At 37.5% G+C, this 24,062-nt stretch overlaps 1 protein-coding gene across 1 annotated transcript; it reads right to left on the bottom strand.

Annotated features, from left to right (window-relative positions):
- Window positions 1–4,252: 4,252 nt before the first annotated feature.
- LOC137925765 (uncharacterized) lies at window positions 4,253–16,097 on the bottom strand. The gene is made up of 9 exons (XM_068769234.1): window positions 15,880–16,097; window positions 13,714–14,034; window positions 12,459–12,567; window positions 9,738–9,812; window positions 8,335–8,552; window positions 6,405–6,587; window positions 5,644–5,857; window positions 5,012–5,346; window positions 4,253–4,306 (listed from the first exon to the last, which is right to left on the bottom strand). Exons 1-9 carry the CDS (start codon window positions 16,090–16,092, stop codon window positions 4,253–4,255), a joined length of 1,722 nt encoding a protein of 573 aa, XP_068625335.1. The 5' UTR covers window positions 16,093–16,097.
- Between the last annotated feature and the right edge of the window lie 7,965 nt (window positions 16,098–24,062).

Raw genomic sequence — 24,062 nt, 5'->3', positions numbered from 1 at the left:
CTCGCGTTATGTTTCTGAACTGGATTTAAAATCTGACTTACTCCATTTATAGTAATAACATTTAAAGCTTCTTGTGCAAATAGATATTACATAGCGCTGATTAGCTAAATTAAGATTTTACACACAGCACAATGTGCTATCAATTTCCACGATTTGAAATATAATTTCGGTTCTCCGGGGCGCCCTTGTCAATGCTAAGTTGGTTTCGACGAGTGGTGACTTGTGTGGTCAGCGGCCTATCGATCCTGTAAAATAGTGTTACAGTACCCGGCGATAAATATTGCACATCCACCTTTGGAAAGAGACAATCGGCTAATTTCGGCTTCGTAGAGCATTATCTCTGTCCCACACTACCTATGTGACGTTTTGACAGTCGTTGTATTTCGTGCGTCAGATATATATATACAAGCTGATCCCGCAAACGTTTTGCAAAAAAAATTAAAGTTTTAAATTAACAAATGTAAGATAAGGGTTGATCGTAGAGGGGTGAAAATTTAGGTTTGTATGTATTTTTGTATGCTGTATCATAATAAAATAAAAACCAAAAAAATTGTCTAAAAAAATTAAAAATAAAATTTAGGGGTGGACCATCCTTATCACTTAGGGGTATGGAAAATAGATAGTAGCCGATCCTCAGATATACTGAATACGCATGTAAAATTTGGTAAAAATCGGTCAAGCCGTTTCGGAGGAGTTCAAGTTCGAACACCGTGACACGAGAATTTTATATATTAGCTATGTATATATATATATATATCTGTCGCACGGAATATATATATAAATACATGTAGAAGGTAATCATATAAAATGAACATATATTTTATTTATTTTTCTTAAATAAACAATAGTCAATAAAGTTACTATTAAGTAAAATTTACATAGTTTTGAAGTGATATATGATAGCGAATGCCTCGCTTATAATTCGCTTCGCTTTCACTGGACGATAATCTTAAATAAACAGACAACAGTTTTAAAAGACTTAATCCGACGTCTGTTTTTATAATCCATTCAACACACTTGTGATTTCCCAGGATTTTAATACGAATTGTTATATAACAAGCTTTATATCCTTAAACCTTTATGGAAGTGAATGCGGGCACCGTAAGACCGGTGTTGGTGATCTTCGGGAGAGCCCACTGCAAGATATAGGGAGGGCCTATATCTTGCAGTGGGCGTCCATCGACTGAAAAGAAAAACCTTTATTGATATCGTCTTTTTTCTTTTTTATGGCCTCCGCTATTGGAGGCCTCTCATACCCCTAATTAGTTGGGATCAAGGTCTTTGTTTACAATTAAGTTTTTCAGATTTTCCATCTTTATTCTTCACTCACTATCATGCTTCTCAATTTCTTTCATTCTTACCTTATTTCCATCACAATATCTTTCATCCCTTCTTGCTTTCATCGCCTTCCTTCCATCATCTTATTACTCTTAGGTGGCTAGGTACATTTCACAGTTTTCTTTGAGTTATGCTTTCGTAATATATTACTACACTTTTCTTATTCTTTTTTCCTATTATTAATTGACTAGTTATTTTATGTGCAGCTTATTTGGTACCTACTTATCTATACTGTTTTGTTTCTATTAACAGTGTCACTCACCACTCTATGAGCAAACGATAGGAATGATAGGCGAAGGTTGTCGTCGCCCATCATTAAGGCGATGCTCTCTAAATCTATCTTTAACTTTACCTTCGTTTCCAGGGCACTGCGCGTCCTTGCATGTGCGGGACAATAGGCCACAAGATGAGTCACGGTCTGGTCGACGCCCGGTTCGCAGTAGCACGAGGGGTCCTCCTTAAGCTTGAACCTATGAAGGTACTCAGAGAACATATGTGATATGTGATATCGTCTTCTGTCTTGCTCCAATGAAACTAGGATATTATAAGTATATATGTATAATGTTACATGAATCCACAATAAAACGTAACAGCTCAATATATCTAATGCTGGTCGTGTGGCTACAGGCAGTGCGCGTTGAGTAACGCCAGGGGCTTTTAGTTCCGCCTTTGGGAACGTTGAATTTTAAATGGGAGAGTCACTACATTTTTTTACAATGATATCTATTTATTATTAATGTTATATATCATATCTCGTTAGGGCTACAGAATTTACAATTTTCAATTAATTATTTCACATCCTTCTTTTTATTTCTTTACTCATCTTTCAGTCTTCTTAAGATCAGTCTAGGTCTCTCCGTAACAATGTATCACAGTCTAGGTCTATCTTTTTTTTTTTTTTTTTATAGAGGTTTAAAAATACGTTTACGTATCATAGGGCCTGATGTTGGTGCCCCGTATGTCGGACTCGATCTAGATCAATACCGACTAAAAACAATCCTCTCTCTTCGGTATCCCTGGTCCCCACGGCATGGCCGTTAGGCATTACTTCGCGGGGGGGATTTAGCCGCAGCTTTCTCTGATAGAGTGGCTGTTCAGGCCAACTTCCTCCGCTCTTGCTCTATTTTACGCAACTCCTTTAGCACCGTCGTACAGTACGCGCTCGTAAGTTCCCAGGCCGAAGGCGAGGATAGCATTGTAGCTATCAGAGTTTCAGGATAGATTTTGCATCCTACACCTTCTTCCCAAGACCTCCTGGCTTCGTTAAATCGGGGGCAGACGAAAAAGACATGCTCTGCATCTTCAATCATTCCGACACAATTAGGACAGTCAGGGGAATCTTCGTATTTGAACCTATGGAGATACGCTCGATAACAGCCGTGGCCGGATATCATCTGAGTCAGGTAGTAGTTCAACTCTCCATGATCTCGGTTCACCCATGACTCTAGGTTTAGTATAAACTTACGCGTCCATTTTCCTTTCGTCGACTTATCCCAGGACGATTGCCACTGTTGCAAGCTTTTCAGTCTTCCCCGAATTCTAAGTTTAGTTGAAGTTGGGTCTGATTTGCTTTTTTTGCTACGGTACAGATCAGTTCTTTCGTCTGCAAGAAGCGCAACAGGAACCATACCTGCTATCACGCATGCTGCATCCTCCGATACTGTACGAAAGGCGCTAGCTACCCGTAGAGTGCTGACTCTATAAACAGAGGCGATTTTCCGTCGGGACTCCTGTTTGCTCAGTGCGTCGGACCATATGGGTACTCCGTACATAAGCACTGACGTAGTCACCGACGCTAATAACTTCCTTCTGTTTTGCTTGGGACCTCCGACATTAGGCATGAGTCGGCAGAGTTTAGCTGTCACCAGAGACGCTTTCGCTGCTGCTCTCTCAGCCTGATCTTTAAAGTTTAGCCTATGGTCGATCATTACTCCTAGGTACCGTATAGCTGGTTGAGTTGCGATTTCACAGCTGCCGACATTGAGTGTGATGGTCTCCGCAACTCTCCTGCCAGTAATGAGCACTGCTTCCGTCTTCTGCTCAGCCAGTTCTAGTCCGACTGACCTCATCCACAGAGTGATTACTTGGAAGGATCTTTCAAATGCCCACTTCATTTCCTCCACGTGTTTCGCTACTATAACGACTGCTAGATCATCAGCGAATGCGACGAGTTTAGTTTCGCTGGGTAGATGTTTCTTTAGGAGTCCATCGTACATAGCGTTCCACAAAAGTGGCCCTAGTACTGACCCCTGTGGGACGCCTCCGGTGACTTTGTACTCCTCCGTCCCGATTTCCGTAGTGTATATGAGGACCCTATCAGAGAAGTAACTAGCGACTATTTTATGTAGGTATAGAGGTACATTCAGTGAGCTAAGTGCCCCCATGATGGCCTCCCATTTTGCTGAGTTAAAGGCGTTTTTAATGTCCAAGGTGGCAACCAGGCAGTATTTTATCGAGCCTCTCTTCCATCTTTTCCCAGACACTGCTAGTTTTGCTATATTGACTACTTGCTCTATAGCGTCCAGCGTAGACCGGCCTTTTCTGAACCCATACTGTGAGTTAGCTAGGTGGGGTTCAACTGCTGCTTCGATCCTGCTGTGGATAATACGTTCTAGTATTTTCCCCGCAGTATCCAGCATACAGAGGGGCCGGTATGACGATGGCTCGTCTGGTGGCTTCTTACCTTTAGGGAGAAGTACCAGTCTCTGTCGTTTCCACGCGGTAGGAAAGGTGCCTTCCAGTAAGCAGCTATTGTAGGCCTCCAAGAAGACTCCTGGTGTTGCTACAATAGCTTGCTTAAGAGCTACGTTGGGGATCCCATCCGGTCCCGGAGCTTTGTTGTTTCCAACCCTACCGCATGCTACCATTAGCTCCTTCTCGGTAATAGGGGGGATTTCATTCGGATCCACAATCCCTAGTTGAAAGGAGGATTTTGGTTGCGTGGTGAACAGAGCTCTGACAATTCTTCCTAGTAGAATAGGACAAGTCTAGGTCTATCTGTAACAATATACCAGAGTCTAGGTCTATCCGTAACAATGTATCACAGTCTAGGTCTATCCGTAACAATGTATCACAGTCTAGATCAATCCGTAACAATTTATCACACTCTAGATCTATCCGTAACAAAGTATCACAGTCTAGGTCTATCCGTAACAATGTATCACAGTCTAGGTCTATCCGTAACAATGTATCACAGTCTAGATCTATCCGTAACAATGTATCACAGTCTAGGTCTATCCGTAACAATGTATCACAGTCTAGATCTATCCGTAACAATGTATCACAGTCTATTCTTATTAAGAGATGTATATGTATCACAGTTTTTGTTTTTTTCATTATTTCGGAGTCCTTTGGGCATAGTCATTCGCGCTCGGTGGCCTCCTATTCCTCCCTACCTTGCAAAGAGCTCTCGTGCCGCTATGAACTCGCGGGTATTTTCAAATACAGTTTACCAATTTTAAAAATTGTATTTGGCGCCATACCTACTTTATGTAATGCAATCGCAGCGATACGGTTCTCTTTACCGCCCCACTCTGTTTTAATATCGCAAAGTATTTTACAATATACTGGCGTGAAAATAGGAAAACACGATGTACAATTATATAAAAATTACTGATTAACAGAAGCAAACGAATCGTATGTAAGATTTATTCAACGCCATCATCATCGTTACCTCCATCATGATCGCCACCATCTTTATCATCAACGTTGCCATTTTACTATCAGCAGCTTCACCATTATTATCCTCATCATCACCAACATAATTACTATCATCATCACAATCAACGTCATATACATTATCAACGCCATCACCGTCGCCATTACCATGATCATAGCCACCGTAACTACCATCATCATCTCTTTGATCACCGTCATCACTATAGCCACCAACATCATTACCATCACTGACATCATCAACGTCAGAATCATTATCATGATCGTCGCCACCATCACCACTAGCGTCATCTCCATCATCATTACCATGATCATCGCCACAACCATCATTGTCTTCGCCAACATCATTACCATTACTTATATCATTAACGTCACCATCATTACCATGATCATAGCCGCAACCATTATCGTCGTCGTCAACATCACTACCGTCGTCATCACTACCAACATCATTACCATCATTATCGTCAAGTCAGCCGTTGTCGCCTTTTGCAAGACATAAGGCTCTCCCAAATATTGCCACAATGATCGGTTTTGCTCCTAAAATTCTCTACTCCTTAATACACATTTATGTATAAAATGTAAATAAAAAACACGCTGATTAAACTACAATTTATTTATTAGATTTACGAGACAAGAGATTCTGGATGACGTCGACGGTTAACCCTTTAGTTTCTGGTACGAAGAGAAAGGCGAAGATAGCCGTGAAGAAGCAGACCGTAGCGAAGATATAGAAGACCGGGCCCAAGCCTATAGCCGACACCAAAGGGTTGAAGATGAACAGCACCACGAAGCTGCAGATGAAGGCCCACTCCACCGCTATCATAGATGCTAGACTTTTAATCTGTAGAAAAGAATAGTAATAGAATATAACAGAAAGAAATAAAATTGAACAGAAAGAGAGCAACAAGATAATGTCTTCAAAAATCACCACCATGACCGGTCTTGTGTTACTCTCATCGTGTGACTTCCTATAACGTCGATCCATCTAGTGGAAGGCCTATCCACGCTACGTCTACCGGCTTGTGGTCATCAACATATCATGCGATAAACGCTCACTGTAAAGCAAAGGCTTTCACCAAAAATCATCACCATGACCGGTCTTGCGCTACTCGCATCCAGCGACTTCCTGTATCCTGGGTCCAACTACTGGAGGGTCTAACCACGCCGCGTCTACCAGCTCATGGTCTTCATCATCGTATCAGTCGATAGACGCCCACTGCAAGGCATAGGCTTTCCTCAAAAATCACCACCATGACCAATTTTTGTGCCACTCCAGAGACTTTCGATGTCTTCAGGTTGTCTGATATATATCCCAAGATAGAAAAAATATAAACCATTCTTTTCTTATCAGAGATACATTTTGCCTATCTTTACTACCTAATACTTACCTCTGGCAGAAACATCTCCGCAGCTAACACGAAAGGCACCGTGCCCGCGCCGCAGGTATACGCGACCACGAAGAGATACACGAAGACCGCAGTGACCCAATGCGGGCCCCAGTGTAAGTGGATCTGGGTGCCTAACACCAAGCAGCAGATACCAGATGTCACTGAAGCACAGATCAATAAAGCCTGAAAGATAGAAACCACGTTACCACGGCAGATCATCATTTAAGATGTAGAATATTCTCTGCAGGACATGGATTATCCTGACCTATCCTGCGACTTTAAAAGGTCATCTGTACGCATTATAGGTGGACTTCCAGCACTGTACATTCTGGACTTCAGACGTGCGCTAAATGACCACTACAACTTGGCAATTCACTGGCCAATGTCGATAAATCCTGAGCATAACCCTTTCCATGACATGTTAAACGACTATAAACATGCTAATAAGGTCTAGAGTGAGAGACCACGTCACAGCCATAAATCATCACTGGTGATATACATTGATTGTAGATTTTCGTCTTAAGGTAGTCTATAATATTTTTGACTTCGTGTTTTGTCTCTCGTTCCCTCTATCATGTTTTTAGAACAGAGATTGAGATTGCAATTTTTTTTCATCCTCTTTTAATACTCACTCTCTCTCTCTTTCTCGTCCATCACAGTTTTTTCTTTTTATTTATGTATCTCCACTCATCCTTGGCCACAATTCTTACAAATTTACATTTTCGATTTAGTTTCTTCATATTTATTTATTTCAATTTACACTGCTTTACGCATTCAATTTAGTGATACTTTCTTCTGCTTGTTCTTTTCAGCCGATGGATGCTCTACAAGGCATAAGCTTACCCTAAAGATCGCGTCTCACGTTGTCCCACACTCAGCGATTTCCCACAACCTCAACAATGTCCTCGGTCCACCTAGTGGGCAGCTTACCCACACCGTGTTTACCGGCTTTTTAGTCATACTTTATATAATACAATTCCCTAGGCAGTAGATATATTTTTAAGTGTCTCCAATTTTTGGGGCCTCTTGTACCCTCTGCTTCATATAGGACGTTACAAGTTCGGGTAATAATATGTCCAGGTATACTTTCATTTAAATTTGTCTTCTTTCTTCCCTAACAATATCTATGCTTCTTCTTTCCTTTTATCCATCATAAATCTTTCATACCTTAAGCACTCTTGTCATTCTTTCATTCTTCTACTCCATTCCTAAGGTATTGTAAGACAGATGTTGGACAAAAAGAAGAGTTAGTTACGACGAAGGACCTTCTCTAAATTAGTCTTGCCTTGTTTGACCGTTTGCGTCAACAAATTAAAGAATTTGTCGCAAAACATTTGCACTGAATGTTTTATAAACCTCTTAAAGGTGACGTTGGATGGGGATCGCTTGATACAGATCTTATTGGAAATTTATGTGTCTGGCCAACATATGTCATCTAAGCTGATCTAAATTGGATCCAGGAGGGCATTAGCTGCATCATCATTAAGTTGGTGTTTAATAGGTTAAAATTAATAAATCATGCCAACCAAAAGGAGTATCGGAGAAGAGAAATTATTGAATGCACACAATACAATTTAAACCTCACTGGAACGTGACGGCTTGCTGTGACTCTTTATTATTACTGTCTGTTCTGCAGAACGCGCTGAATCATTGATCCCTGTTTAGTAATGTTTTTCTTTGCTTTGTTATTGTTTGACTTTAAGTCATTAAATGTTGTTAGTGTGTTAGTTATAAGGTTACAATTGTAACTAATTTTATATTTCTAAGTTTCTAAGTTTGTGCTATCTTACTGCCTTTTGTTACTGTTTATCTCCAATAAAATAAATAAATAAATAAGAGTTTTTCAGCTGAAACGATAATATTAATGGTATATTGCAGGTGATTAAATTATATTTTAAAAATTCCTATATATTTTTGTTAAAAAGCTTACCCGTCTTCCAGCCCATTCCACCAAAAAGGCGGAAATGAAAACAGAAACTACGGTGACGATTGCAGAAATGACGCTGCAGACGGTGGGAGAAGTGTCAGGAATTGCCTCAGCGAACAGAGGCGCAGCGTACACCTGCAGAACAACGAAGCCCTGGAATACAGCTGCTGTGAACAGCGCGATGGCCAACAACAACGCTCGCTGCGAAGACCTGGATTTTTCTGTAAAGTACAATATATTTTATCTACGTTGATCTATGCTTAAACATTCTTTTTTTTAATGGCCCCCGCTATTAGGGGCCTCTCGTACCCCTATCTGGTGTGGGACAGGGACTTTTGTTATAATTTATTTAGTTTTTCACATATTATTTTATTTTCTTTCCCTTCATGTATACTTCTTAAGTTCTTTCGTTCAGTTTTCTTACATATTTCTCCTTTCATTCCCTTTCGTTCTGTGACCTTTCATTCCTCCCTCGTTACACATTACATTTTATCTTTATTTCTATTTGTTTACATTATTATCACATTTTGTATATTACATTTTATCACATTTATTTCTTATTATCTAAGTTTTCCTTAACTTTTATTTTTGTCTATTACTTTTATAATGATTTTTTGCAATATGCGAGGAAGTCTTTTTTGGTGTCTTTTCCGCTTATCAGGGAGGCTATTGACTCCTCCCTGATTTTAACGCCAGACCGGCACTCGAAGTCGAATGCTTAAACATTCTTTCTACCATGTAACAACATTCACTCTTACTACTTTAAGAGTGGCACCTAAGTAAAAGCTTCATGGGTCTTCTCAGTCCTAGCCCAGTAGCCAACAACTTAAAGCGATGCCTAAACGAAATCAGAAGGTTGCGTGTTCAAATCACATCGGGGTCACCATTTGTGAGCATCACTTTTGGTGAAATAATATAAATTTCCTACTGTGTGCTATTGGTATTTATTTCTAGTTATTGTTTTACAGTTTTATATGTTCGACATTGTTGCATGACCATGTCACTTTTCCTTCCTTCCGGTTGCCACACCTGGTTCCAAACTTAACTAAATGTTGCCGCCGTAAATATTAAATAATATTTACTTGAGTATGTGGTTATTCATCACAAACTTTTCGACGATGCTTTAATATTTTGACTCATCTCTGTATGGAGTTCAAAGCTTCGAGCTGGTACTTCTATCGATTCCACAGATAACTAAAGTATTGTACTTGAGCTCCTACTTAGAGACATAGGAGCTGTCCTGGTGTAAAATACAACCAAACCTTCACCAGAACACCCAGCTTTTTAGCAGCTAATTATTTTTTGTATAGAGTAACAAATAATAATCTTGGAAATTTTAATTAAACCTGTGTCGCGTACCATGCAAAGGGCAACATTGTTACAGAAATATTATTAAATTTACTTACTAAAGAATTGCCATGTAGACATTTTGGGTTTTTCGCTTGTTTTTGGCTGTAATTTTTCCACTTCTGGATTTTCATCTGAAAATTATTTAATAGAATCAGTCGTTACCTCACGGAAGTCCATCCTAAGTAAGAAAAGGACCAATATTTAGCCACTTCCGCACATGCAGTGGTTGGAGTTGGACTCTGTGTTTGGCACTAATCAGTGTAACATAACTCCTGAAGATGGACCACCACCCCTGTGGAGGGGTGAAACACGTTTTGAGTAATTTGGCGGTGTCGGTTGTGTGATTCGCATTGTTTGCCGCATACGCATTTAACAGCGGGCTGGCGGGCGGTGCATTTTATTGCACGACTACCACTGCATGTGCGGAAGTGGCTAAATATTGGTCCTTTTCTTACTGAAAATTAATCACAATCGATCGTAATATTATTACAAACTAAAAACACGTAAATTTATTATTCTACAGGATGATTGGTTATAGATATTAAAGTTTTAAAGAGGTGAATGTGTAACACATTTTCTGTCAATCAATGTTTGGTACATCCAATCCCAAAGTTAATGGTTAGACATAATAAATCACGTAATGTTAAAAAGGAAGAACAGCGATTTATTCATGATTAAATTAGTTATTTATTACTATCTGTCGTCAGTGCAGATATCGTACTGCCAGATGTCATTGACCTGTAGCTTTCTATATAAAAAATTAATTAATGTAATATATTTCAGAAAGATCACTTTGTGATTTGAAGTAGGTATAAAATGTTTAGAACTTTTATGCCTTAAATCATTCATCCTATATTAGCTTTCGAGAGAGACCTTGACATCCTGTATAATGTAAGAAATATCAATGTAATGTATTTTTAAAACCATTGAATAAACATAGGAATTAAGTTTTAGTTTTATTATTAAATTAAATCGTAAAAATTTGAATGGCCGTATCAAACCGTGACAAACGGAAACTTTATGAAAATCATATAATATCATTATCATTAGAGCAAAAATCGTAAAGAACAAGAATGTTCTAGAAACAAATGTCTGAAAGATATACTCAGTAATATTGCGTGGTAGCATCTGTGGTAGCGTCTCTTAATCTCTCAAACTGATTTTCTGGGTATGAAACAGGGCCGGATCACCCACTGTGAAGTTTTTAAACTTCGCGCATTTCATAGTTCGCGCTAAATTTGTGCGTTTGGCAGTTCGCTTTGAAATTCCCATCTATAGCAATTCGCTTTGAAATTCGGGAGTTTGAAAGTTAGCGTTAAATTTCCCGTGTTTGACAGTTCGCTCTCTACTTCGCGCGTTTGCCATTTCGCTTTCAACTTCGCAAGTTTGACAGTTCGCTTTGACATTTGCGAGTTTGACAGTTTGTGTTAAATTTCCCGGACAGTTCGCTTTCTACGTCGCGAGTTTGAAAGTTTGCGTTAAATTTACCGTGTTTGACAGTTCGCTTTGACATTTGCGAGTTTGACAGTTTGCGTTAAATTTCCCGGACAGTTCGCTTTCTACGTCGCGAGTTTGAAAGTTTGCGTTAAATTTACCGTGTTTGACAGTTCGCTTTGACATTCGCGAGTTTGACAGTTAGCATTAAATTTCCCGTGTTTGACAGTTTGCTTTCTACGTCGCGAGTTTGAAAGTTTGCGTTAAATTTACCGTGTTTGACAGTTCGCTTTGACATTTGCGAGTTTGACAGTTTGCGTTAAATTTCCCGGACAGTTCGCTTTCTACGTCGCGAGTTTGAAAGTTTGCGTTAAATTTACCGTGTTTGACAGTTCGCTTTGACATTCGCGAGTTTGACAGTTAGCATTAAATTTCCCGTGTTTGACAGTTTGCTTTCTACGTCGCGAGTTTGAAAGTTTGCGTTAAATTTACCGTGTTTGACAGTTCGCTTTGACATTCGCGAGTTTGACAGTTAGCATTAAATTTCCCGTGTTTGACAGTTTGCTTTCTACGTCGCGAGTTTGAAAGTTTGCGTTAAATTTACCGTGTTTGACAGTACGCTTTGACATTCGCGAGTTTGACAGTTAGCATTAAATTTCCCGTGTTTGACAGTTCGCTCTCTACTTCGCGCGTTTGCCATTTCGCTTTCAACTTCGCAAGTTTGACAGTTCGCTTTGACATTTGCGAGTTTGACAGTTTGTGTTAAATTTCCCGGACAGTTCGCTTTCTACGTCGCGAGTTTGAAAGTTTGCGTTAAATTTACCGTGTTTGACAGTTCGCTTTGACATTTGCGAGTTTGACAGTTTGCGTTAAATTTCCCGGACAGTTCGCTTTCTACGTCGCGAGTTTGAAAGTTTGCGTTAAATTTACCGTGTTTGACAGTTCGCTTTGACATTCGCGAGTTTGACAGTTAGCATTAAATTTCCCGTGTTTGACAGTTTGCTTTCTACGTCGCGTGTTTGACATTTCGCTTTGTACTTCGCAAGTTTGACAGTTCGCTTTGACATTCACGAGTTTGACAGTTCGCTTTAAGTTCCCCGCTTTTGACAGTTCACGCACTAGATTTTTTATTCATGTTTAATCATTAAACGAAGTAATCATACGTATAATGAAACATATAATGAGCATTAACATATAATGAAACGCATTATATTAATTTATTTATTCCATTAGAATGCGATAACTCTTGGCAGTGCAGTTACCCAGGGTAGATAGTATGAACATAAATTTATTTGCATATACTCTAATTAAATATATTATGATATAATTAAAATAAAACATACCACAATTAGGTTCCAAATTCATTGTTCTCCGTATAGCTTGCATTTCCTCTTCAACTAACTTTGAATTTACTTTGGCGCTTCTATAGTATGCGATGACCTTTGCCGCATCCTATATCAAACAAATAATTTTACAAAATAATGATCCCAGTAATAATAACCGATTGTTCGTTCTTAATTGTCCGTGGATCTAGCTATGACACGTACCAATTAAATTGATGTCGTAAATTAAATTGATTAAATGGTCGTCGAACCATGAACCATTAAAACAGTATAGATAAGTAGGTACCAATTAAACTGCACATAAAATAATTAGTCAATTAATAATAGGAAAATAGACTAAAATAGAATAAGAAGAGTGTAGTAATGTGTGTGTGATTTAAAAAATAGGATAAGTAATAAAATAAAGAATAAAAGAAATGTACCTAGCCACCTAAGAGTAATAAGATGATGGAAGGAAGGCGATGAAAGCAAGAAGGAATGAAAGAATAAAAAAAATGCAAGATATTGCGAAGGATAGAAGGTAAGAACAAAAGAAATTGAGATGTATGAAAGTTAGTGAAGAATAAAGATAAAACAATTGAAAAACTCATTTTGTAAATAAAGTCCCTGATCCCAACAAATTAGGGGTACGAGAGGCCCTCAATATCGGGGGCCATAAAAAAACCATGTACCATTGTCTGCCGACCTAGTTGTTAATTAGACCATACTATTACATGTGATGATAGAGCTAGATTTAAAATGCAACTTGTAGTCAAAAGTTGTGTTTATTCATGGCAATTGAAACTTATCTCCTCACTAGACGAAAACTACGCTAATACTGTTCTCTAACTGTCTGGATGCCCACACTATTCACGCCACGAACTCTAACCTACGACACGTGCCGACTATCAGAAGAAGAAGTCAGAAGAAGAACTCCGCGCCTTCCTCTAAACCTCCCTTTAAATACCGCTAGTAGGTAATTTCTAGACTCACGAACTCACGATAACGCGATTTAAGCGACTAATAGCGCCATCTGTAATTTTTTTAGAGTACTTCTACGACTTACAAAATGAAAATCTAATCATTTTGAATATTCTTAACCTAATAATGATTCAATAATGAATGTTTATTAATTTAAATCAAAAATAAATATTGATAGGCCAGCGGACAATATTGAATCACAAAATTCTTAACGTGAACGAACTATGATAATGACACAAAACATAATAATTGTTGAAATTTGTTTGAGAAAAAAATTCATAAGAAATTCACCAACCTTTTCAAAGCCTTTCCTCATCAGATGTATCGGTGATTCTTTCATCAGCAGAAGCAGTACAACTCCAGTTGACGCCATCGACAGGCATACATAGGTCATGATATTATAAGTAAAGAAACCCCCCATTAGATAGGAAACCAACATTCCCAGCGCGTAAAACATCATGGCACCAGTGGTCAAACTACCACGGATTGATTCCTGGCAGATTTCGCTGACATATATAGGTACAACTATCAACAGGCATCCGCTTATTCCGGAGATAAACACCGCGGTTAAAACTGCCTCCACTTTGCTACATGTAGATACTATTGTCCAGGCGAGCTGTGGATAAAAATAATATTAAAAACATTACAATTTCACAACATTAATACCAGAACGAATACGATGCGCTAAATCTCTGTCAGCATTTATAAAGATGGTAAAAAAGAACTTCCTTGACCTCTAAAATATTTGTATATCTTTTCCAGATATATATACATATATGTATATAATGTATATGTGTATGTAAATATATGTGTATGTTTGTATAAATTTATGTGTGTATGGTAACGAATGTATTTGTATGTATGTACACCCTAAACTGCCCCCTCTTTGTCTCTGGTCTCTATCTACAGGTTTTTTTTTAATGACCTTGAATCTTGTGGTGGGACAGGGTCTTTTTTGGGCAATTTTTTTTTTCACTTAGTTTTTTTTATTTCCGTTCTCTGCTTCCATTCTTCACATGATCTTTCATTTCATTCTTTTATACCACATTTCTTCTTTCTTACCCTTTTGCTCTGTTCGTCTATCATTCTTCCCTTTTTCTTTTTACATTTTTTTTTTACATATAATAACTTATTCTATAATTATTTCTATCACAGTTTTGTTTTTATTTACGTTTTTAATCTATTTATCTTTTTATACTCTGTTTGTTTTATTTCTTTCTGTCGCCCTTTTGGCGATCTCTTTACAAAGGGATATGAACGCCTGTTTGTCATCGCCGCCTATCAGGGAGGCTATTGCCTCCTCCCTGATTTCAACGCCAGACCGGCACTCGAAGCCGTGCCGGAGTCCCCTGAATGCGGGACACCGGGCCACAAGGTGGATCACGGTCTGGTCCACGCCCGGTTCACAGAAGCACGAGGGGTCCTCCTTGAGCTTGAACCTGTGGAGGTACTCAGAGAACCCCCCGTGCCCCGTGAAGAGCTGGGCCGAGACCGCGTCCACCTCGATACTGCGGAGCACGTGGTAGGCTGAAATGACGTCCGGCAAAAATGTCCTCGTTACTGAAGCCGTCTCTATCTACAGGTTGTTTAGTAGAGATCGCTTCGAGAGATAAGAGCGCCTCCTGTAGCTCTACATATATTTTTTTAGTTATTATCTATGGTGAAACAGATAAATACCATTTTTTCATGATGGAAATCAAAAAAAATTATGAATATCTATGTTTACAATCATCACCGACATCATCATCAATAATTCAGCAGTAGGATGTTCATTGGTGGGTTTAAGTCAACTTCTTGGGTTTCCATTAGGACAGGCTAGAAGCGGCTTGCATCCAGATACTTCCAACTGGCGGATTACAATGTCTTATGTCTATCTTCTGTTTACCGGTTAGATCAGAGTTCCCAAAACTTTTATGTGTCGTAGACCCCTAGCCATGTTTTGCCGTGTTGGGTAGACCCTCTACTTACCTGATATTGATTTCCTGTAATTTTCTAACTATAGTGAAGTTCAGTGTTAAAAACTTAAAGTAAGAACACATGTTAATTTATACATTTATTAATTGAATTTAAATTTAAACTACTCGAAATAAAATTTTGTATCTGTTATGTAAAATATACGTAAAATTAAATAAACATTTTTTTTACTTCATAGGTACTTTTATAAATAATGTAAATCTTTTGATATTATAAGATAGTATGATGTAAGTAAATAGGTACTATCAGTGTATGTGTTGAGATCCACTATCGTGGACCCCCATTTTCAATTTTTTTTTCGCTGACGTAGACCCCTTGCAGGTTGTCATAGACCCCCAGGGGTCGATATAGACCACTTTGGGAATCACTGAGTTAGATTATGTCTCTTCTATGACCTTAACTCTTTCGACGGCCCACTCACGCCACTTCAACCATCTCGTGGTCGCCTTTCGAAAACCTTTCTACAATATTAAAAATAGCTACTTACAGTTTGAAGTAGAGCAAACAACACGCAAGAATATTTCCTCCCCACCCGATCTAGAAGACAACTAGACAGTGGAATGCTGACCAATGCGCTGATAGAAGATAGACTGCCAAACAGCGAGATCTCTGTCTCTGTCATAGGCCGGTCCAGGGTTGTGTTTGCAGAAGAAAAGAGCTTCAGAGTGGACGATGGCCATGTGTACATGATGCCTAGCATCAGGCATGGATAGCTCACTGGAAAGAATTCATTTATTTAATTATTGTTCATTTCATTTATTAGTCTCTGAGTTTGACTCTGTGTTTGGCACTAATCGGTGTAACATAACTCCTGAAGATGCCCCGTGGAGGAGTGAAACACTTGTTGAGTGATTTGGTGGTGACGGTTGTGTGATTCGCATTGTTTGCCGCATACTCATTTATCAGCGGGCTTGCGGGCGGTGCATTTCATTACACGACTACCACTGCACGTGCGGAAGTGGCTAAATATTGGTCCTTTTCTTATTTCAGTTTAGTCTTTCTAAAATTCTTGCTACTTTTATATTTTTTAATTCAAATGTTTATTAAGGATTAAGTTTTGTAAATTATTGTAACTTTGTCTTTACTTAAGTGTTTGTATTACTTTAAATGTTGTGTTTTTTGCGGCTCACAAAAAAATTAATTGACCTCTTGATTATAAAGGGTGCATATCCCTGTTGTGGATAATGACATAATTTTATGGCTGTAGAAATTTTAAAAGTTCTTATACAAAAATCGTGACACTCCCTAAAGACCTTTCAAGAGTATGAAACAGGTTGAAATCTGAAGACACAAGTTCAGAGTTCCATGGCGGATACATTTTCATTGCCCAACCAAACTCTCTTAATTTTTTCTGAGTTACTAAAAATGTGTTTGGTCTTGCGTGGGACCATACTCCTTCTATTGATTAATTTTGATCGTTTTCTCCAAACTTTTTGCTTTATTCCCTTTAGTTTTTTGCAGTATATATCCGAATCGATGGTTCTGTCTAGTGGTCAAAGCCCATAAAACGCCCTTCCAATCCCACCATACACATAGCAACACTACTACGACTTAACACGTTCACTGCGGGCCCAATTTTGAAAAACTTTCAGCTGGTGCGGCTGAGGTCGAATCAGCCTCAAGCTGAACTTCCTAGTAGTGCGGTTGAGGCCTTTTCTGCCTCATGTTCATCAATATTTTTTTACAATATTGAGTCAATGCTTCGCAGACATAAAGAAAGCTATATTTGTCTTTGTCATAACTCATACGGTTGAGTGTAAACAGCCGCCGCACTAGAATGAAAACACGAGTTTTACGCGCCGCACCAGTGCAAAGTCTACCATGAGGCTGAATCGACTTCAAGCCGCAGTGAACGTGTTAACTCGAGTCTTATCAGTCTGTGAAGCCTGAACGATCTTCTATGAGCAAAATCTTAAAGGAGGTAAATAAGGACGTCCCAAGATGTGGTACATTCCCTGAGTAGACGTCCTTACTCTCTGGCGAATATCCCCAAACGCAACATCCTGTATCTAACTCACACCCAAGCCAATAACTTCTCATTAGCCAAGGCTTCGGTACAGACAGGTTCAAGAATGCTCACCATCCACCAGGCTCAGGGGCTAAAGAGCGAGGCAGTGATTGCTCATCGAACAAAAGACACCCTCGGGCTGTATAACAGTGTCTATCATACGGTAGCATTATCACAACACACGTGCGTGTATTACACGGACGAGACTCAAGATGCGATCGCAAGATTCAACGATGTGAATACGGCTACCGCCGCATAGATACTGGCGCACAACTTGATGGCAATATGAAGTAGAAATGAGGAAGTGGTCGCACGAAACGTAATTTTAAAAACTGAACATCGTTATGGCGTCGTTAAAATAGATTAAGCGAATAATAAATGTAATTTAATAAACGTAAATGTAAAAATAAACGCACTGTCGCTGATGTCTGTGGAATATAGATCCAATAAAAAAAATTTGCTTAGCACATTCTTGTCGTACGTGATAGACTTTTCATCACCAGTTATCGATAAATAATCACAAATAAACGCACGGCTGAAGAATAGGAGAACGAGTAATAAAAAATTTAACTAAAAAAAGTCGATTATGTAAAATTCCTATACCGAATATGGTAGGGGGAACGAAAGGTCCCTAAAATTAACGAACTGTTCATTACAATTCTTATAGAGGACTTGTTTGGTAGGCAAATATGAAGCATTTGTATATACTCTTTTTTAATTAGGTTAAAATATATTAGTGGTCAATCTTTTTCAAAAATGTCATCCATTTTATCTATTGCTAGTCGACTAGATTAGGGTGCATTGACCTTAAAATTGCCTGATTCAAAACGCCTAAACCAACTTTTTATTTTTAATTTATCACTCTTTATAATAAACGTTCGAAAATTTATACATAGTTGTATATTAGATAAGAAAAAAATATATATTCCTAATGACACTTATTATTTCAATAAACGTCACAATTTTTTTGCGGCTTGCGATGATTTTTTTTTTTAATTTAAAGTATTAAAAATTTTAAAACTTTTTCATGTATTTTCATCATTATACTGTTTCATTTTGGCAAAAAAAAAACAAATATTTTACTGACTTTATTTAGAAGTTAAAAAGAATTATATATACAAACTATTTACAATAAAACTTTTTTCGGGAACTAATATTACGTAAATCATAGCCTCAAAATATATATATATTATTTTAAAATCAACAGGATTTGTAAACTTTACGTTAATATGTTATGTACCATATATAATAATTTAGAAATTGACATTTTTAATCCTAATACTGATATATTTCAAACTAATTTAGATTTTTAGTCTTTTTTTTAAATTAAAATATACAAAATAATACTATGAGTTTTTCCTCTATCAACACAACTTGTATACATAATTAGAGATCCATCATAGATTTAACTTTTATTTATCTTAAAATTAAACTTAAAATAAAACTTAATTAATATCATATTTTTAATAAATTATGTTATATATAAATTAATTAATAATAATTACCCATGCCCGCAGAAATCACTTGGATAATTACGCCCATAACTCCGGTTATTTGCCGCTTTACTTTTTTTTAGGTAACCGCTACCGCAATGTTCTATCTATGATTCAAGGCGGTTACTGAATGAAGTTAGATCCCACAACTGACTTTTAATTATCCTTTACTAGCTCTTATGCGTTGTAAATTATGTGTTAAATATGCTAGTATATATGATCTTTGTGCAAACAGAAGTTATACCTCGATGATTAGATCCATAGCTTCAGGTATGTGCACACAGATAGACAAAATATATTTTTTATCAAACTCACATATGCCCACCACAACGCATAAACCTCCCCGAAAGATGTCTTTGGAGGGTGTGAATGACCACGCTTGGGCGGGTTGGTAATCCCAGTGTTTTTTTTTATGACCCCCACTATTGGGGGCCTCTCGTACCCCTATTTGTGGTGGGATAGGGACTTTATTAGCATTTAATTTATTCACTTAATTATTTTATTTTCATTCTATTCTCTTTCATTCTTCACATAATCTTTCATTCTGTTCTTTTATACCACAATTCTGCTTTTTTTCCCTTTTGCTCTGTTTTACCATTCTTTCATCCTCTTTTCATTTTACATTTTTTTAATTTCAAGTTCTGTTGTATCACATTTTTATCTTTATCTTTATCACAGTTTAATATTATTTATTATTACATATCTTTATTGTTTTTGTTTTTGTTTGTTGATGCCTAACTTTTATTTTTTTTTCTATTGCATATTGTATAATTCTTTTGCAATAACTGAGGAATTCTTTCATGGTTTCTTTTCCGCCTATCAGGGAGGCTATTGACTCCTCCCTGATTTTTACGCCAGGGTAATCCCAGTGTTGGTACGCAGAGGACGCTGCTGTTTGTACTCTGGAAAATTATTTATGTGCAGTTGTAATTCTATATTAATGTACAAAGTGTGAATTGTATAACATTCTTCTATTCACGGGATGGATGCCCCCTGCAAAGCCTCCCCCAAAAATCGGTACGATGTTTTTGCACTGCATGTATCTTTTGACTTCCCGCTAACTTTGCTATGACGTCTGTCAACGTACTTACCCAGGCCTCGTCTATCGATTTGTGGTCGCCACATTTTATACTGGGAATCGAGCCTTCGATGTACAACCTCTAGACTATCAATACTCGACACTTAACAAAAGGGAGAGAGAATGCTTCCTCAGCTACCGCAGGAAGGTAGTAATAAATGCAATAGGTAAAAATAAAACAAACACTAAAATATAGAAATTAAAGGAATATAGTAGTACCAAAAATAGAGCAATAAATAGTATGATATAAGATGATAATTACAAAGAAAATACGTGTTAAATATTTGAACAATAAATAATGTTGCAAAATAAAATAGTAAGGAAACCTAGAATGTCGTGGTTGAGGATGGATGTATGGCTAATGGAATGAAAGAGAAAGACTGGGAAAATTGTAGAATGAAAGAAACAGTACAACAGATAAGATGATACATGAAAGAGAAGAATGATAATAAAAAAAATGTGAATAAATTACTAGAATTAAAAAGTCCCTGTCCCACACGAGATAGGGGAACGAGAGGTCCCCAACAGCGGGGACCATATTAAAAAAATACTCGACACTTGGACACCCTGTAACATCAAAATATGACAAATTATGATTTATATAAGTCTGTATGGAAATTGAACCTAAGCTATATGTAACGCCAAATTGTTAACCCACGAGTCCTGATCGAAGTTACACTTTTTTTTTATTAATTCTAATTTGTATCGCTAGTAATTTTTTTTCGCTTTTACTAAACGCAGACAATTGGTAAAGGGTTGCCGCTATTTGATACGTATCTTTCTTCTCCCAGATGCGAGGCAATACAGCGTTTTATAATTATTTACAATTTTTTTCACACAATTTTCTCTTATTGGTAAATACAGCTAAAATTTATGTATATTAACTATACAATTTGGATCTTTATATTAGTTGGTACATTATTTCATTTCAAGTCGCTACCAAGCGCTACATACCGTTAAATGCCTTGAGGTTTACGACAATGTCCCGGGCCAACTCATCAAAAGATTCTGCTGTAGATTTTTTCTTGAGGAGATCCAGTAAGTTGAACGGAGGTATATTAAAGTTTTCACATAAGGTCACGTGGTCACGTCTTTTGGATTCGAATCGGGAGCAGTGTCTTAGTAAGTGGTGAAAAGTTTGTACTGTGGAGTTAGACATTACTTTCAAAGGGTACTTTGATAGTCAACGGGAAGCGATACTTGTTATCTAGAGCTTGTAATCGTAGCATCGCTTCGCATTTACTGTGTATCCGGCAACTTTTAAACATGTTTGTGATGTAAATACAATTGCTTGTCATAAGGAATATAAATTTTAACTAGTGTAACACTAGAATTCTTGATTGCCATTCATTTCCTTAGATGCGTGTACGTTTTTCATTGGCTGTCCGAAAAAATGTCCACTATTACAAGTTGTATGGTTAAATTGGTTAGATTATTTTAGATAACGTATCATGTCCGGTTCTGCACTACCCGCATCCAGTAACTTCATCAACCTTGACTAATTCGTCGGACCCCCTAGTAGGGGGTCTGTTGTTAAATATATAATATATAACACAACGAATAAACGTGGAAGGGGAGATGACAGGGGATGTATTGCATTTTTCTGTAGAAGTAGTTACTTAGCCCTAAGGCTTTTACAGCTTCATCTGAACTAAGTTCACGAAGCGAAAGGGTCCGTGAACTTAAAAATGAATATGTGAGTGAAGCCGAGATATCACATGTTTGTTAAAAAAAAGTATATAATTATACGGGGTATTTGGTAATAGATGTAAAATATTTAAAGTGGTGCCAACCAATTTAGACTTTGTGCAGTTTAATCGAAATTTACTCACGAAAACAGAGGTCTGTGACCTCAAAACTTTTTTGGCAAATTGTATTTCAGTTACATTGATAACGTTTGCATAAAAAGGAACTATACACGTGTAGGTGTAAATGTAGTGACTGATGTGGGGGGTAGGTTTACGAAGCAAGGACTATTCGGAAGTCGGGTCGACCATGATCCTCGCTTGCACGAAGGCGAGGGTCATGAGTACAAATGTTATGAATTACCGCATCGCGACAGGAGACCGAAGTGGGATGAATATCAAGCGTATACGAGGAGGAGAATTTTTTTAAACTCCGCTTCAAGAGCAACGAAATCATCGAATGCTATGGCCAGAAAATGCTCCAAAGGACCGGATGCTGTGCAGCGTTTAGCAGCTAAAATAATTACCTTGTCAAGGTCTATTTCTGATAGATACTGTGCGAAGGCTGAGTGCCTCGGCAAGAGAGGGAGATACGGCTAGGTTTTTATAGAATTAAGACTTTTCTCAAGAACCGCTTAAATAGCAACTTTAGGGAGAGTAGGCTTGCCTCTCCAATAAAAAGGTTGAGCGTAAGGAGGGCTTAGGGGTGAAAGTAATAGGTTTCGTGGTGGACTTCGAAACTTTTGCCACGGGAGTAGAAGAATGTATGCTAGAGTTGTTTCCTTGAATGGCACTATCTCCGGGGGGGCGGAAAGTACAGAGGTGAATGCAAAGCAGATTTGTCAGCAAAAAGACTTTACTCTTTTACATCTATTTTCAATTACACTGTATAAGTTAATTACTGTGATTTTAATTTCATTTATTTTTCATTCATTTTTCGACAGGCTAATAAGTTCTGGCAATACAAAGTCTACAGGGACAGATATATATATATATATATATATATATATATATATATATATATATATATATATTGTAACACACAACAAGAGAGAAGCTATTTATATATTCTCTAGTATAACTAAATAACATCGAGTAGGATAGTAGAACCTCGAATCAAAAATGAGAGGATCCGCGAAAAAATCAAGGCCACCGACGTAGCTCGGATTGGTTGTCTGAAGTAGCACTGGTAGAGGTACATCGTTGCGGCAGGTTTTCGACCACACGCAGTAGACGCGGTATAAGCAGCTTCTCCACTAGATGAACTAACGACACGGTTGATGTCGCGTGAAGTAGCTGGATGTTGGCAGAGTAAGACCGATCCTCGTGTCGATCTTCGGGGAAGGCCTATACCTTGCAGTGAACATCTATCGACTAAAAATGAACATACATCGATGTTTTGTATTCCAGAAGAGAGCAATTCGTACAATCCATAATTTGATACCTAGACACTTTTTTAGAGATAAGTTTACATAGGAAAATATTATCACAGTACATATTCGATATATATACGATATTCTATTATGCTCTGTGTAAAACTATATTTGTAAACATCAATCGTTCATTGGCTGAAAAGAAGATGCTTTTTAAATTACACTAATACCTCGCTTTGCGTCGTTTCGTTTTGCGCTTTTTTGCGCTGCTTAATTAGTAATAATAAATATTAATAAATTGTTAAAGAAATCCGTGTAAAGTTCACTATAAAATAGCTAGTTATTTAAATGTCAATTCTTTCTTTCTTTGTTTTACTTATTTAATATGTATATGATGTACGTTCGTTTTGCGTTTTTTTCGAAGTTGCGTCGCTGCTTAATTAGTACTAATTTTCCCTATGCGTTTCGAGGCTGCGCTGTTTTGGGTTCGAGCCTTTTTTTTTTCCTAAAAAATGGCAACACTTTTGTTTCTAATTGCGCCATACCATCAAAACTCGGGGATTCCCTTTCTAACTAAAAATCAACGCAATTTGAAAACAGTTTTATTTTCACTTTGTTTTGCTAATTTAAGAGTTCAGTTTCAATTATGTAGTGTGTTGTGCTTTTTTTTAAAAGAGAATAATAGATTTATATAAATTTTTACGTGTTGTTTCTGGTTACAAAAAAGGTAAATATTATTCCAATAAATTTATTAGCAGAGTTAAATTATTTTTGTTTTTTAAATGTTTACGTTTTTCAATTTTCATTTTAAAAAGTAGTATTTTCGTGACCCTGGAACCTATCTTCGATCTTTACATGGTTTGCTATAGAAAATCTTAATTCACTTTGCGGCGTTTCAATTTGCGTCGTGTTTTTTTGGAACGTAACCACGACGCAAAGTGAGGTATTGGTATAATTAAATTTAAATTTAGTTTTTTGATATATTTATTTAGTTGACTATACGTAATGACATTTTTAGTTATTTTTTTTTTTT

Source organism: Battus philenor, unplaced genomic scaffold (genome assembly GCF_028537555.1).
Source record: "Battus philenor isolate CCGP_79_NKW_IND1 unplaced genomic scaffold, ilBatPhil1.0.hap1 SCAF_27, whole genome shotgun sequence".
Taxonomy (NCBI): Eukaryota; Metazoa; Arthropoda; class Insecta; order Lepidoptera; family Papilionidae; genus Battus; species Battus philenor.
The sequence above is the reverse complement of the archived record's forward strand: the minus strand, read 5'-3'. Positions and strand labels throughout refer to the sequence as shown.

Bases quoted from the DNA above. Each gene is read 5' to 3' on its own strand.
- LOC137925765 (XM_068769234.1), bottom strand. From the start codon at position 16,092: ATGCTAGGCATCATGTACACATGGCCATCGTCCACTCTGAAGCTCTTT. The intron at 8,553-9,737 runs GTAAGTAAATTT...TGTACTTTACAG, and splicing joins GTCTACATGGCAATTCTTTA to AAAAATCCAGGTCTTCGCAG. The intron at 5,347-5,643 runs GTAAATCTAATA...ATGTTGGCGAAG, and splicing joins CATCCAGAATCTCTTGTCTC to ACAATGATGGTTGTGGCGAT.